The 16136-nt window shown below is 38.7% G+C and overlaps 2 protein-coding genes across 10 annotated transcripts in view; both read left to right on the top strand.

The window, feature by feature from the left end:
• Window positions 1-16136, top strand: part of LOC131434652 (uncharacterized) — a 554689-nt gene that overhangs the window by 479481 nt on the left and 59072 nt on the right. For all 9 annotated transcript variants that reach the window (XM_058601601.1, XM_058601596.1, XM_058601597.1 and 6 more), the window contains one exon: window positions 13438-14718. In XM_058601601.1, the coding sequence (XP_058457584.1) occupies window positions 13438-14718 (1281 nt within the window). The remainder of the gene's footprint in view (window positions 1-13437; window positions 14719-16136) is intronic.
• LOC131434658 (general odorant-binding protein 45-like) lies at window positions 447-5608 on the top strand. The gene has a single exon (XM_058601613.1). It carries the CDS (start codon window positions 4280-4282, stop codon window positions 5093-5095), a length of 816 nt encoding a protein of 271 aa, XP_058457596.1. The 5' UTR covers window positions 447-4279; the 3' UTR covers window positions 5096-5608.

Below are 16136 nucleotides of genomic sequence, written 5' to 3'. Positions count from 1 at the left end.
AAATGTCTTTCGACGAAATGTCTTTCGACGAAATGTCTTTCGACGAAATGTCTTTCGACGAAATGTCTTTCGACGAAATGTCTTTCGACGAAATGTCTTTCAACGAAATGTCTTTCGACGAAATGTCTTTCGACGAAATGTCTTTCGACGAAATGTCTTTCGACGAAATGTCTTTCGACGACATGTCTTTCGACGAAATGTCTTTCGAAGAAACGACTTCCTGTGAAAAAAGCGGTGAAGTGGCTCTCGGCAAAATGGCTGACAAAACTACTTCCGTTGAAATGTTCCGAAAATTAAACTTCGACGAAACGACTTTCAGCGAAAAGACTATCAGCGAAATGGCTTTCGGCAAAACGGCTTTGTGCGAATTGGTATCCAGTGAATCGACTTTTGGTGAAGGGTTTTTAGGGGTGGGGGGGGGGTTCTGGGCTTTGGATCAAAACGATGCGAAAAACATCATTTTTGCGATTTTTTTCCAGAATTCTTGTTCAACAAAATAAATTCAAATGTTTTGCATGATAAAAAGCATCATTCGAACCACATTTTGTATTTTTTTCGTGGAAAAATATTGAGAAATAAGTCGGTGAAGAGGTTTTTTTGAAGACGCTTCTTAAAAATTATGATATGCGGTGTCCACTGTATCTCAGCGCAGACTAATCAAAAGTGAACAAATGAACACAGCATAGTTAGAGTAGAAGTTTTTTGTTCAAAGTGAAAACTACGATTTTTCACGAAGAAATCCGCCATTTTGTAGCTGTAAAACCTCCCCAAAGTAACAAACAACGAAAAGAAAAAAAAAAACGTTGGAGTCTGGTTTTTTATATGTAGAAAGTGTGCGCAAAATTTAAAATTGGTGCAGTAGTTTTAGAATGACGATGGACACGGACTTTCAAAACCTGCTTTCGAGGAAAACGCGTCTAAAGTTTGTTGTCTATAAAATCAATGGAAACAATTTGTTAGGGATCCCGTAAGACCGAACACTTTAAAAAAATCATTTTTTTTATTTTAATAAAAAAATAAATAAATTATAATGAAACATTTCAAGAATGTTTTGTCAAAGTCACACGAAATAGAAATCTTGGGTCTGTGCGCCGAGCTCTTGCTTCTTCTCAGAATGAGATAGCCATAGATAAAGGTCCATAACTTCCAGAGTTTCATTCCAATAGACTTGAAAATTTCACAGAATATTCTTAAAATGTTTTACTACAACAAAATGTAAAGAAAATAGTAAATGAGTTTCGTTCCAATAGACTTGAAAATTTCACAGAATATTCTTAAAACGTTTACTACAACAAAATGTAAAGAAAATAATAAATGATTTTTCAAATGTGTTAGATCCTACCCACCCCTTAAACGAATAATTTTATCGGTGAAACGATATTCGATAAAATGACTTCCGTTGGACTGCCTTTTGACAAAATAATTTTCGGTTGAATGTCTTCAAATATAAACGACCTTCGGTTAAATGCCTGTCGCAAAAACAACTGCCGACAGAAAGGATTTCAACGAAAATTCATTCGACGAAACTGCTTTCGGTGGACGGTCTTATGGCCTTTTGTGAAATACCTCTCGATAAAACTACATCCGGTAAAGTGTTTTTCGACGAAACAACTGTCAGAAAATTAATTTTCGACGAAACTACTTTCGGTGCAATGGCTTTCGGCGAAACGTCGTTTAGTGAATAGCCTTTCAGCGAAACGACGTTCGAGGAAACGGCTTTGGGTATGGAAATTTTTCGCTGAAACGAAACGCTGAAAGCGAATTAATTTTCGAAAAAATCTTTTGACGATAGAGGAATAGAGAGCTGAAATGCATGTCGACAAAACTACTTCCTGTGAAGTCTTTTTCGATGAAACGAATTTCGACGAAACAACTGTCAGAAAATTAAAATTCGAAGAAATGATTGTCGGTGAGATGTTTTTCAAAGAAACGACGTTCGGTTAAATGTGGTTTCCAACGACACTTCATTCGACGGAACGACTTTCGGTGGAACGCCTTTTGACAGAAAATGAGCTGAAACGGTTTTCGACGAAATATCTTCCGACGGAACGACTTTCGGTAAAATATCTTACAACAATCTGACTTCCGGTAAAGTGTCATTCCACGAAACGAATTGGCATTCGTCGAATAGAGTTTCGGGGAATTGGCTTCATGCGAATCATTTTATCGGATAAACGATATTGTGCGAAACGGTTTTCGTTGGAATTACTTTTGGGCCAAATGATTTTCGGAGAAATGTCTTCTGACAAAATGACTTTCGGTGGAACGTCTTTTAACAAAATGGCTTTCGGTAAAATGTCGGGACGTATAGCGTAATGGGTAAGTCGATACCTTTCACGCAGCCCACCCGGGGTTCGATTCCCAACCCCGCACATAGGGTTAAAAAGTATTTCTGGCCTAGAGAGGCGAATGACCTTAAGGTCTTAACCATACAACATTCAGTAAAACAAATGTCAGATAGTTAGCTTTCCACGAAACGGCTTCCGGTGAAATAGCTGACGGCGAAATGGCTTTTGGCGAATTGACCTTCACAGAATTGGCATTCAGCGAAACGCCTTTAGATGAAATGGTTTTAAGCAAATCATTCTATCGATGAAACAACTTTTGATGGCAAGATTTTCGACTGAACAATACGCAATTTTTTATGTCATTTGACTTGTCGGACTTTTTAATTATTCTATAATATAATTTTTAAAGCACACTGCTTAAAGGCTGAGGCCAGTAGGTCGCATATAACCACGTGTCTCGCTCTGCGTATTACATTTCTCTCCATGCTATCTCGCATATGTACTAAATGACTCTCGATGGGCCGGGTGACCAGAAAAGTTTCGATATTTTCGGTTACAACTTTTCATAAAATGTGTCTGCATCCAATAAAGCTACCGCTTGTTTCGCAGCCTTGCTGAGCCGATTTTATTTCTCTCTCATGTTTCGTTACGTTACTAGACAACATTCACTTCATTTTTATCGCGACAACACCTATGTTGTTATGCACTAATCGCATCTAAATTAAATTATCTAAACATTGTCAGGATGGATTTTTGATCCATGCTTATTCAATGAACAAGTTGAAAGACGGCGTTTTCAGCTATGCAATTCTTCTTTCAGAAAAAAGACTTTCCTGACCGCTAAAGTCGACTAATTTTCTAAGAGATTATCGGTTGGGTTTTTTGCTATTCGTTACCGTTTCTGAGAAAATCAGATTTGAAGCGTGAAAATAGCCCTCTAAAACGCCCTAAAACACACTGGCCTTAGCCCTTAAGACTTTGGTTGACACACAGCATTTTAAACAATTTTTATATGCTTTTGTAGCCCGCAACTACAAATTACCTACTTGAACAATATTTTTCTTTTTCATATTTGTTTCTCAAGAAAAGATTTTAGAGAATGGAAAACCTAAAAATGATTTGCTCGAGGTTTACGGTATAATGAATACATGTGTATCGATAGTCGTTTTGTCGAAATTTTATTTTGCTGTGAAGACCATAGGTTTTCTGAAAGATGTTTCCATAATTGGAAGTCATGCCAGATTTATTGATTCAAGATCAAATTGCTTATTCATGACGAATTTCTAGAACGATGTATGAAAAATTGTTTCCCAGAATTGTGAGCAGCCTTACTGCTTTTTGCATCTGTTCTTATTATTTTATCAACTCAAAGTTATCATTCAACGATTTCTTTTAGTTTTGTTAAGACGTAGAATCGTCCTGAGATTGTTTAAGGTTTTATCAGTAAACCAACGAGAAAAAAAAATCAACGTATACGGTTCGAGACCCGTCACTGTGGTGTATATTTTTGGATTTTTTCATTTCATGGTTGTATTTGTAGGCCTTTTTCCATTTTTTTTTTGTCGTTAGAAGAAGATAATATCATTCAACTTTCAAGTTCAAGATTGTACTTCAAACCTCACTTTTACATCTTAAAAAAAAAGCATAGAGCAAACTTTACAACATCGAGCTATTTGATGTTTATCTTGAAGTTACTTCTCAACATTTCAACATGAACCATCACATCCAGGGTCATGACAGTAGACCACGTACAGCAAAACTGTAAACACACCGACCTAGGTGTGGTAAACAACCTGCACTTGGCACCGGTACATGGCAGTCACATTCGGAACGGTTTCCCACGTACAGATTCCACCATGCAGCCAATTACTCCCATCGGATTATCATACTCGATCGCAAGAAAGTAACAAAACGGGACTCCCTGCTCCATATAAATATGCAGCAATCGGTTAGCTTCGCTCACACACCGTTTCAATTACGTTCTTCGCGCGATGTTGCTGTCAATAATAATCGCCATCCTCGCCACCGCAGTCAACGGTCAGCTGAACGAGTCACCATTCTTCCGAGCCCTGGACAACTGTACTCGCGACCTGACGATACCGGCGAAACGTTTGGAACAGTACCAGCTTCTGGTGTTTCCGAACGATCCCGAAACGCACTGTTTGATTCGTTGCATACTGGTGGATCTTCGTGCATGGCAGGATCATACGGGCGTAACGCATTCGGTCCTCCAGCAGTATTTCAACCCGCAGGACACTCCGTCTAATGCGTACCGTCGAGTGCAGAACTGCTTGGCCCAGGTCTCCGTCAACTGTCCAGCCGGCGATGCATGCGCTCGTGCTTACTGGTCCTTCAATTGCTACAAGAAACACTTCGGCAGTTACTTCTTCAGCCGGGAACAGATCGTTCCATCGACGGCAGGGCAACGTAGAAAAAACACCCTCCAGTGCGCCGACAAACTGGCAATTCCTCGTCAGCAAATTGTGGAGTTCGTTCATCGCAACCGAATCGATCCAAGGTTCGGGTGTTTCATCCGCTGTACCGGACTGGCGTCCGGGTTGTACGATGATCTAACCGGTTTGCTGTTGGATCGGCTTTACGTGACCCTGGGTGGCCAGGAGCAACGGGAAGTCTTTCTGGATCGAATGTATCGGGCGGTGGAAAGTGCCACTGTGACCACCACGGAACGATGTGCCGTGGCAGAACAACTGACACGACCTCTCCAGGCGATGTTGTTTCATGTGTTCGGACTAACCTATCGGAAGAGAATTCCGCTGAGCTATCATACGAAAGGGTTGTGTGATTAAATAAAATTAAAATACAACTCAAGGGAGGTTGTTTTTTTATTCGTTACATTCGGTTTAAAATTTCACACCGAAACCGGCAATTCGAACCGATAAGTGGAAAAGCTTTCTCAGTGGTCACCAGTAATAGTTGCTTTTAATGCCGATGACGCGAAAATTGATTCCCCACGGGCTAAATTAATACAATAAAGGTGAAAAAATATATTATTTCGAATGAGAACCGTAAATTGACTCCCAACCTACTGCCTCGAACCCAAGCTGGTTTTCGGAAATTGAAACGTTCTTTAAACAAGTATGTTTGTGACAACATTATGTGAATGAAGAATAGATAGGTCTATAATTGAAAATACCTAGTTGAAGTTGATGAGGGTCGAAGATGTTGGTGGGGTTTCGAATATTTGCTTAGAAGCACAACACAATTCATGCAGAACGGATGTTCAGTGAGTTTACAGTTAAAGCAATCTAAGATCAGTTGTAGCTGGTCTCGCAAAATCAGCAAACGGTTCCCGACTTGGAAGGGATTCTATAGTAGAATTGATAAAATTTCTTTACGTTTCGTCTTTGACTCATCAGTGCAGAGCAATTTGAACTGCTCTGCACTGATGAGTCAAAGACGAAACGTAAAGAAATTTAAAAACGGTTATATGCCCTAGCACAAACGGGAAAACCCCTGAATGAGAATTGATAAAGTTTTATACCAACAGCGAAGATATTTGAAACTGAAAGCCTTGTTCTGCATTTGTCTTATTAGAGTACAATTAGTGTGTCTAAATCATAACACATCACTCAATAAGCCGTGTGCCCAATTCAGATATTTTCTTCAAATTTAATCAGTATGTAACAAGGAAAACAGATTTAAGAAATGACATACGAATACAACTATTTAATGAAAAGAACAAAAAAGCTACCGCAGAGACGGGACTCCAATCTGTAACTAGCTCCTATCCGGGGTTCGGGGAAATTGTTTTGCCAATTAAATCACTCTGCATGTAAAACACATGAAGAAACAGCCTAATTTACTAGAGGTACCGAGCATACTTCACTGTTCTCGGGTGCTACGCTGTTCAATTATAATCATATCTCAATGGCAATCCCTCCGTCAGCAGTCACTACACGTCGTATCGCAAGTCTATCTTCACCTTCTGCTTTGCCGTCAGCCGCTGATTTGAGATTTTGTTTTTGTCTCTTTCGCTGCCTATGGGAGTACTATTTTTTAGCCTAAAATCGATTTTGCTCATCAATAAAATCTTGAAGAGCAATACACTTTCCAATTCCACTTCCATACAATCAGCAATTACTTCTTCATTTGAGTTGTATTTCTTAACAGTGAGCACTTTTTTTTAGATCAGCGAATAGCCAGTAGTGACTGGAGGAGCATGTGATTTGTCTTGGTAAAACATTGTTTTTTTTTTTGTCTTAGACATATGATATCATTTTTCCTTCATTTCTACATTCAAGCGATCTAACAACGATATGTAGTATTCGTTATTTAAAGTTTTCCCCTTTTTCAAAATTGTCTATGAAGGTTATAGCCATAACTATCCCAGCTCACTGTTGTGCCTTCGGATGCTTCGGACGTGATTGACCGGTTGCAGTTCACTCAGATAATGATCGTTTTGATTTCGGAATGAAGTTATGGATCCATGGTTCATCCATTGTCACATATCGACGAAAAAAATACCTGATTTATTACATGTAAACATGACCAAATGCTGCTCTGTCTGTACGACCACGTTTAAACTCAGCAAACTAATAGCAAATGACTTTTTTTAGATGGAGCAAAGTCCGGATAACACTTTTGAAATCATGGCTGAGCTTGTATAGTTTTTTTTTTTCATTTGTAAGCCATTATTAATTTACATACGATTTTTTTTAATTTTTTGGCTGTTACTTTTTTCTGACTAATCGAAATGTTATGAAATCTCGCACATTGTGGCAGGATTTGTCATTTTTCGATTAGAAAAAAATAATCAAAAGAATAGGTCCTAAAAAGTTTGGTAGTTTTTGAAAAGACAGTCTAGACCAATTTTGAGAGAAAAAGAACACAAAATGCAAAGTGTCTTTTTGTGGCAAAATCTAGATGTTCTGAAAGTCGTTCAAATCTGAGCGGGTGCTGCCAACTCCGAATACGATTTGGGACAACCCTAAGGAAATGTTGTTATATCTTAACTATAGAGAATAACACGGAAGAGTTTTATGCATGATTATCTTCCGTAATCGTTATTTCTCAACACTACGTACAAATACTCGCTGAATGCATTGAAAATTACATGAAATATCTTACTTTCCAAAACCCTTAAAAATTGTCTATTGAAATATATGCGGGGCATGACGCCCGATCGTGGAAAACATGGAAAAAATATACATTTTAAACTACGCGAAGTGACGATTATCTAAACATAGTGGCAGGATGATCTTAAACAACGGGTAAACATCCATCAAAACAACGGATTAAAGCTCATGACAACCACGGGGCAATATGAACCCTCATAAAGCTTCTTCTTCTTATTTAAAGAAAGCTTTATACTTTTCGTTGACGAAATATTTGCCAGGTAAAAGACTGTTCACTATTATTCATTAAATTGATAACTTATGGATAATTTTTGTAAGCGAGTTCTTGAGCATTTTGCCTCACACAATTCGGGTTGTTTTGCACCAAAAATGTGAGACGATAAATTTCCATAAAATTGCAAATACATCGTCTGTATTAGAACTAATGTCACAGTCACAGTGCTAATATTCAATCATCTTCCACTTTACTTAACTTTTCTTTTCGTTTCGTCTTCGACTCGTCAAAGATTAACAGTTCATACAGGAGTAATATGTCACTTTGCAGTTGAGCGGTTTATGTTGAACTGCTAGATGTCCAGTAACTATAAACGTACAGTGAGCCGCGGTATGTTTTCTTTAAACATGATGATTAGGGTGCCAATAGAAAGGGGTCATCTTTAATTTCATAAAGCGCGGTGGTACGACTCTATCTCGAAGATCTAAATTTTTCGATCAAGTGCAAAAAACTATCGTTCGCCGATGACTTCATACTATTTCATATCATCCAATCCACAACTGACAAAGAGTTCTCACAATAGTAGTTGAAAATTTTGACTGATTGGTGTAATATCAACAGAATAGTTTTGAATGCCTCCAAATGCTCCATCATAACTTTTAGTCGCAAACAGTTTGTGAGCAAGTTCGACTATTATATTTCCCATACTGTTGTGGAACGCACTTCGCCTGTGAGTGATCTCGATGTCCTCCTGGATTCTGACTTAAATTTCAAGGACTACATCAAGCTCACTATCTCCAAAGCATCTAAGCTGCTAGGATTCATTTTCCCAGTTACAAAAGAATACGATGATGTACATTGCTTGAAAGTACTGTATTGTACCTTACCCAAGGAACCAAAAAGTCATATGTAGGGGAATGTCGTCTAGGTTGGGCCACTGTCTAGGTTGGGCCATTGCTTTTTCTTTTATATTACACGTGCTGTCATCGGTGTTATATCATGGTAGTACTATTCTCAATGATAGCAAACTTTTCAGTGCAATGTTTGTCACGAAGAAAGTTTTGTGAAAGTTTTGTGCATTTGTCTTGTTTATGGCAGTCCTACAAGTCATGCTTTAAAGGTGCATATAAAGCAGATACAAGACTACAGTGTCTTTTTTCATGGAATGAGAAGTCCCGGGCCTAACAAAAAAAAGTCGATATTTTACCGTGAAAACTTTTTTATTCGTCAGTACACGCTCGTTCAATGTTACTCTAAAGTTTACAATTTCACTCACTTTCGTTGAAAGTGGAATTACTCTAAAGTAAGTAAAGTTTGTTTACCCACTTTTGAGTAAACATAGTGGTTGTCAAATTCTGATTAACATTTACTCAGTTCTACAAATGTGAAAATGAGCTCGAGTGAGTAAATATATCACTCAATATCATTCGAGTTATCTAAAGTTTTTTTGTCGACTTACTTTACTATGGGGTGCCTTTTCAAAATTTACCCTCTGAGAGAGTGATAAGTTTTTGATCGTGAATATCTCTTGTTGTATCTAACGAATCAACATAATTTTTGCTACATGCCATCGGAAATATGATTACAATTTTATGATAAAATATTCAGTTGTGTGACATAATCTCAAATAAGTCAAAATTAAACATTTCTGAAATGTTTGGTATAAACGAGTATCAAAAAGGATAATTCATAAGGCGCGTTTGCCTTTCTCGTATTTTTAAAGCTCATAGCTCAGTGATTTGTGAAAGAATTTATATAATCTAACTACCAATATAATCGAAATGTTTCAACTTTAACGTGTATAGCGAAAGCATTGAAGTATTTCAATAGTACACTATTGAAAAATCTGTCTCATTTGACCCATGTCAACACCAGCCAATAAGAACGCGTTCTGAGGAAGAGAACAAAATATCTTCTGCTGTACAACAAATCGTTCGAGAAAATGTTCCGAACAGTGCTTAATATCGTAGTGAGTTCCACAATTTGGTCATTCTGAAAGGCAGGAATGAATCCCGTACAGCACCGGATAGTTTCTTTCAATAAAATGCAAATCCGAAATGAAAAATCGAAATTAAAATTGTGTATGCTGCTATTTTTATAGCCGTTAGGACCGCCCATTAGTGAAAAAGCTACAAACGAAATCAGGTAAAAACAAGCCTCTCAACAAAAATTGAATCAGTTTGGATTCTATCGCCACTGCGAGCAGATGTATTTTGTGTCGTTTGCAAAGTTAGTTTCCGACAAGAGCGATTACGTCACAGCTGCCAGTCATTTGCATTAATGAAAAAACAACGGTGGAGAGCATTACTCAAAATCAGCCGTTGTAATGGCGCTAAAAGTTTCCTAAAGAACTTTTAGGATTTGTTGTTCGCAAATCGAAAGGAAATATCCTCAGTTTAGTGCAAATCTAGAACAGTTTGGTTAGATTTTTGCTTTTTTCGCTGTGTAAAATTCAAAGTAATCGAGATCAAGTGAAGCCTTCTTTGTTTTTGCGAAAAATGTGGAAAAGGGGAATGCTTGCATAACTCATACAATTGATCAACTAATTGATATTCGGAAGTGTTAAGGAACAGGTCAGTTGTTTTCGTATTCACGACATCCAGTTATGTCTCTGACATTACCCACCCGCCTTTTTCACTTTAAACAAAACTACGTGTAAATTAAAAAATATGCAATTTTTTTTAATTTTTCCGAAAGTTCTCTTTTTTACATTTTGTAGTTTTTCCATAGGAAGTTGAAAATGATCTTTAAACGCCCTCACGTATCCAGGAACGAAGATTGCACAAATGTGGCAGCGAAAACCTTCCATCATGGAACTTCTTCATCTACCACGGCTCCAACTTGCTCCATTTTCCTTCAATTTTCCTTTCAATAGATATACAAAAATCAGTGAACGTAAATTTTCACACAATGTTTTCAAAGCTCTGTGAGTAAAACTTGTTGTCCATTTAGAAACTGAGTAGAAGTTACTCAGTCTTCTAAATCAATATTACTCACTTTTTGATGTTTTAACTAAATAAGCAAAAGTGAGTACAAATTACTCATTTGAGAGTTACATTGAATTAGCGTGTATAATCTTCATCTAGAGCGATACACTTGACTCATCAGTCATCCAACTCATTGATGTCCCTAAAAAAAATATTTGTCAATGCCTTCAAAATAGACTTCCGTTCCTGCAATGACCTTAGCATTCGACGAAAATTTTCTGGAGAAACCTTTTCAGGTTTGGAAATAGATAATAATCGCTGGGGGCCAGGTCTGGAGAATACGGGGGATGGTGGACCAAATCCGGACCATAAGTCATTCGATTTCACCGTTGCTTTTATGCATGAAAAAGTCGATTTTTTTATCGTGAAAACTTTTTTATTCTTCAGTATAATCGTCTTTTTCCATAGCATAGTGCGCCTCGAATATACCGCGGCTGTTTGGTCCCCTTATTACCGAAAAGATATCCAACGCATTGAAGCTATCCAACGCAAATATGTCCGATTCGATCTCCGGCGTCTTCTTTGAACTTTGAACCCATGATCGATGCAAACTGATTGATCTTGATTGACTATCTGTCCGTCGCTATGCTAGTATGGGTACTTTTATGAAAGATTAACTTTAATCACGAATAGATTTCTCTGAGCTCCTAAAGCATTCAAAATTTGCCTTATTCTTTATACCTATTTTCTTTTTCGGATTCCCTATGCTAAGACCAATCATGGCAATTAAGAGCCTTCAGCTAACATGTGCCGCATATTCTACTACTATTCCAGTATACCTTATGATCAAAAAAGAACCGGAATTTTCATTTTAAAATTCCCGCGCTTGTCCAATCGGTAAACTTTTATTCTCTCAACGTTGGCAACACTTTTATACACATTATGTCAAATTTTGACGCATATCGTACGATTAGTTTTTGTTTGGCGTCTATACAAAGAAGTTGAAAAATTTTCGTGTGGCGATTTTTATAATGGATGAAAATTTAGAACAACGGCTCGCCAGGCGGTCAGGGATCTCATTATGATCCAAGCTTGTACGACCACCTTTGAAGCGTTTATACCACTCGTATGCCTGTGTTTTTCCTAGACACGATTCACCAAAGGCTTTTTGTAACATTTTCAACGTTTCGGAACACTTAAATCCATTTGCAACACAAAATTTGATGCACGCACGTTGTTCTAAATTTTCATCCATTATAAAAATCGCCACACGAAAATTTTTCAACTTCTTTGTATAGACGCCAAACAAAAACTAATCATACGATATGCGTCAAAATTTGACAGAATGTGTATAAAAGTGTTGCCAACGTTGAAAGAATAAAAGTTTACCGATTGGACAAGCGCGGGAATTTTAAAATGAAAATTCCGGGTTTTTTTCGATCATAAGGTATTCAATTTCATTTATCACGAAATGCTATCAAGAATTGACTGCTCAGTTCACTATATAAAAAGTTTGTAATCTGTTTATGCAAAAGAAGAGGAGGTTTCATGGCTGGCGGAGAGCAAGTTTGACAGAAACTAACTTCGACGAATTTTTCCCTGCTTCAAAATATAATCTATTCAAATAAAAAAATACTCTAATAAAAATAATTCACAGATGTGTTTTAGTCTTATTAACTGACGTTTGATCAGTATCTAACGAGGAAAACAGATTGTAAGAATGACACGCGAATACAACTATGTAATGAGATCCACGAAAATACTACCGCAGAGACGGGACTCGAACCGGTAGCTAGCTCCTATCCGGGAAACTTGTTTTGCCAATTAAATCATCCTGCGTGTAAAACACAGCCTAATTGACTAGAAGAGCCGAGCATGCTTTGCGGATAGGAGCTAGCTACGGATTCGAGTCCCGCCTCTACAATAGCTTTTCCGTTTTCGTTTTATTACACAGTTGTATTCGCATGTTATTTTTCTGATCTGTTTTACTCGTCAGATACTGTTCAAATTAACAGTTCCCTCTCACACTACTTCCCTTGGGTCAGGTAGTACTAAAAATACCATGAGAAAAAAAACATATTTGGAATGATGAATAAAACCATTGGTATTTGATAATAGCAGTGAACGGACTTTGTCCTTTCAATGCAAATGAAACTCACTCTGAATGATAACTTTTTATGACCAAAGTTTCCAATGAAAACAGATGTCTATTTATGGAAGCTTGTCAAAATAGCTCATATTGCACATTCGAGGTCCTGTTCGGTATCATCCTCATGGAGTAATCGAACGAATACGAACCAGAACGATATTGTAACCCATATTGAAATCCAATCTCGTTCCAACCCATTTCGATACAACGGTTGAAATTGATCTTGTTTGTTTAAATTGTGTTATGTTTTCCACCCGAAAGTTTTTCCCATCATGCTTCGTTTCCCAGTTTTTTGCCTCTCTTTCACCCTACCCCTTTAGCTTCGTTTCGTTTATTTTTTTCCTCCACAATTCCACGCCTCCATCCATTCTCAGCTGGAACCAGTCAGTCGGTGTGTGTCCCCCATCAGATCCTGCGGTATCGCTCTATTAGCCCGGCACTTTTGCTGTGTGTTCAATCACGTTTTTCTCCAACATATTTCTGTTGTCTTTCGGTGTGCAAATAAATTCAATGCTTTTTTTTCTTCTTTGTCACATCATCAAACAAACAAACATCATCATCATCACCGTCATCATCATCATCATCATCATCATGATCTACACCGCTGCCACCAAAACTGACATCAACCGAACCAAATGATGATAACTAACCGTGCGTCTCCATTGCTCCGATTACGGGCCATTGTCTGTTTTTTTTCTCTCTCTTCAAACATCTCGTTTTCCCATGCTGCCTAAATCGATTTGAATTTAAAACGAATATTTAGCAACCACAACCAGGCGAACACTCGACTACTAACGTTTCGCCTGCGAAAAGCATCGGGACTGTGGTGGTTGGTGCCGGGTTGAACCAGCACGGATCTCATCGGGAAATGGAACCGGACGAGAACAATCTGATAGCTGCGGCCAGGGTGCTGGATCGAACGACTGTGACTGCGACTGCCGATGCACACGGCAGTCGAAAAACTGGCCCCGGTCAAAAGGTGCACATGACTCAAACCGAACCGAATGACCAGTTTGATTTTACCCAGGCGGACATCCGGGAGAGTGTTTCGCAGCTGGAGTCGACAATTACGAAAACCATTCGGAATAACGAACAGCTGAAACAGGAGGAGGAAAGCTTGCTGGCGAGAAAGTCTTCCAAACACAAACCGATTGATATCGAACGAATTGTGGAAACTGAACTAATGCTGCCGGATATTGAGCAGTTGAAGGGACGAGATGTGTTCAAGGACGACTACGTGATTGAGGATATGGTGACCCCTGTGGTTTCAACGAAAAAAGTTCCCGTTTCGACAGTCATCAAAAAGCCGCACAGCTCATCCGGTACTGCCGCCATCACCGCCACAATCAGTCCAACCAGCAAAAGTCCGGTTCAGTCTAGCTCCAGAATGGGCTCGTCCCGGTCCACTATCAAAACGATACCGAACGGTGGTAGCAGTACGACACTTGCGACAAGAAAGGCCACCACACCGGAAATGACCACCCGGCAGACCACAGCGACGTTCACAACAGAACCAACTAACGACGCTAATCTATCTAATCAACGGTGGACTAGCAGCACCAAGGAGGAGTTCACGTCCGACACCAGCATCACCAGCGGCAACACAGTGCCTAACAAACAGCAACACTCTCCCGCCGTCACCAATCCCACGACAACCCAAATCACGACCACCAGATCCACACCGGCAACGACTACAAAAAGAGCGGAAATTTTCACCTTCCCGACCAGCAGCAGCAGCCGGTCGGACGAAGCTGAAGCTGAAGCCGCCACCATCAACCATCATGTCACGATTGATGTCACGATAACGACACCGCTTTTGCCACTAAATCCAACTACCACCACCGTCACCTCCACCACCTCTAGCGTCACCACGTCTAGGGTCACCACCCTAGTGCCCAGAGGTGCGGTAGAGCAAAGGGAGGATAAGGAAACCTTAGTGTCCACTACCGCGACTAACATTCGATCCACTAACGAAAATAAATCCGACTACAAAGCCGTCGTACCGGCCACTGCCGCCAGTCTTCCCCTCGATGGGAAGGTGAAGGTAAGCTTCCTGGTTCTGTTTTGCCGTGTTGTTTCTTTTTTTACTCCCTCCCATCCAGTAAAGCGAATGCGTGTGGTGTGTCAGGGAGAGTTTTGAAATGAACTTTTTTTCCGTTTGTCATGGTTTGGTTCGAGGAAAAAAAAAGATTTAGTTCACTAAATTTAGTTTGAGCGGAATGGTTTTTTGTTTTATCCCATCAGGAAGTTTTTCGAACGAGCTTTCGTATTATTTCGAAGTTGGTGTTTGTGAATTTACCAGGATACTGTGGGTGTTCAACGAATTGGTTGGGGAACCGATGAGGGCAATAAGCGACTGTCTACGGCGTCAAATGGCAAATGCAGGCCAATGATTTGTTGGTTTTGATTTTTGATGGTCAAACAAAAAAGCTTCGAAACATTATGGTCACCTACGATAGCTCGGCTGGTCCCAGCGAACTTCTCGTTTACAAGCTGAGAACCGGTATTTTTTGTATTTAAATATTTCGATTGGTTTGAATTTTCGTTTTCGTGTTATTTCCAATACTACGAAGATGAAAAAAACAAAAAAAATTGTGAATAAAATATCCCTTCTTTTTGACATAAACTGGCGTCAACAAAAGACAAAAATAGATTATATAAAAAATATCGATTGTCTTTACTCAGTGAACAATGGATATAAATCGTACCCAAGTATTCATGGCAATGTAGAGATCGTCTTGAACGATAAGTTAAAATATCCCCTAATCGACAGACATATTCGAAAAATCCCTTTCGTTTGGGTGGGTACCCTAATGGCCAACGATTTTTTTTTTCATATATTGTAGAATAAAATTAATTTCTGAAAAAATGTAGCTTTTTCCATAACTATAAACTGATAGTCACCCGAACAAAACAAAGTCTGTACTTGATACAGTGAAAACGATATATCATTCATATTTGACGTATTTAATCACGATGTCTTTTGTAATAGAATTCCGAGTATTTGTATCTTCAAAAATTCATGAAAAATCCTATTTTCGTTGACCAAATAAAAATATTTGTTCGATATCTGTACCACTTCGATTCATAAAAAACGCTCTCTTCTACAACTAGAGCGCTTTGTCATCGTGTAAAACTTTTCTAAAGACACCTAAAATTATGAACGACACCGAAATCTAGTTCAGACGTTAATCCTCTTCTACCAGCTTAGACATCGAAACACCTGCAAGTTGGCCGGTACATGGACAACTTCATATCGCACTAAAATCACTATAGATGTCGCCACTGCGTATAATTGCCTGTTTCGCAAAATGCACTTGGCCAATCAAGCCCGGTCTCCTCTGTACGAACATTGTGACATGGTACGATTGACTTTAAAAAAACACAAAAAAATGGAGAAAATTGATGAAATCTTCATTGGAATCGATAGAACGATAAATATAATTTAACGTTTGAATGATT

Source organism: Malaya genurostris, chromosome 3, assembly GCF_030247185.1.
Source record: "Malaya genurostris strain Urasoe2022 chromosome 3, Malgen_1.1, whole genome shotgun sequence".
Lineage (NCBI taxonomy): Eukaryota > Metazoa > Arthropoda > Insecta > Diptera > Culicidae > Malaya > Malaya genurostris.
Note: the sequence above shows the minus strand (reverse complement) of the source record. Positions and strands in the feature narration are given on the sequence as shown.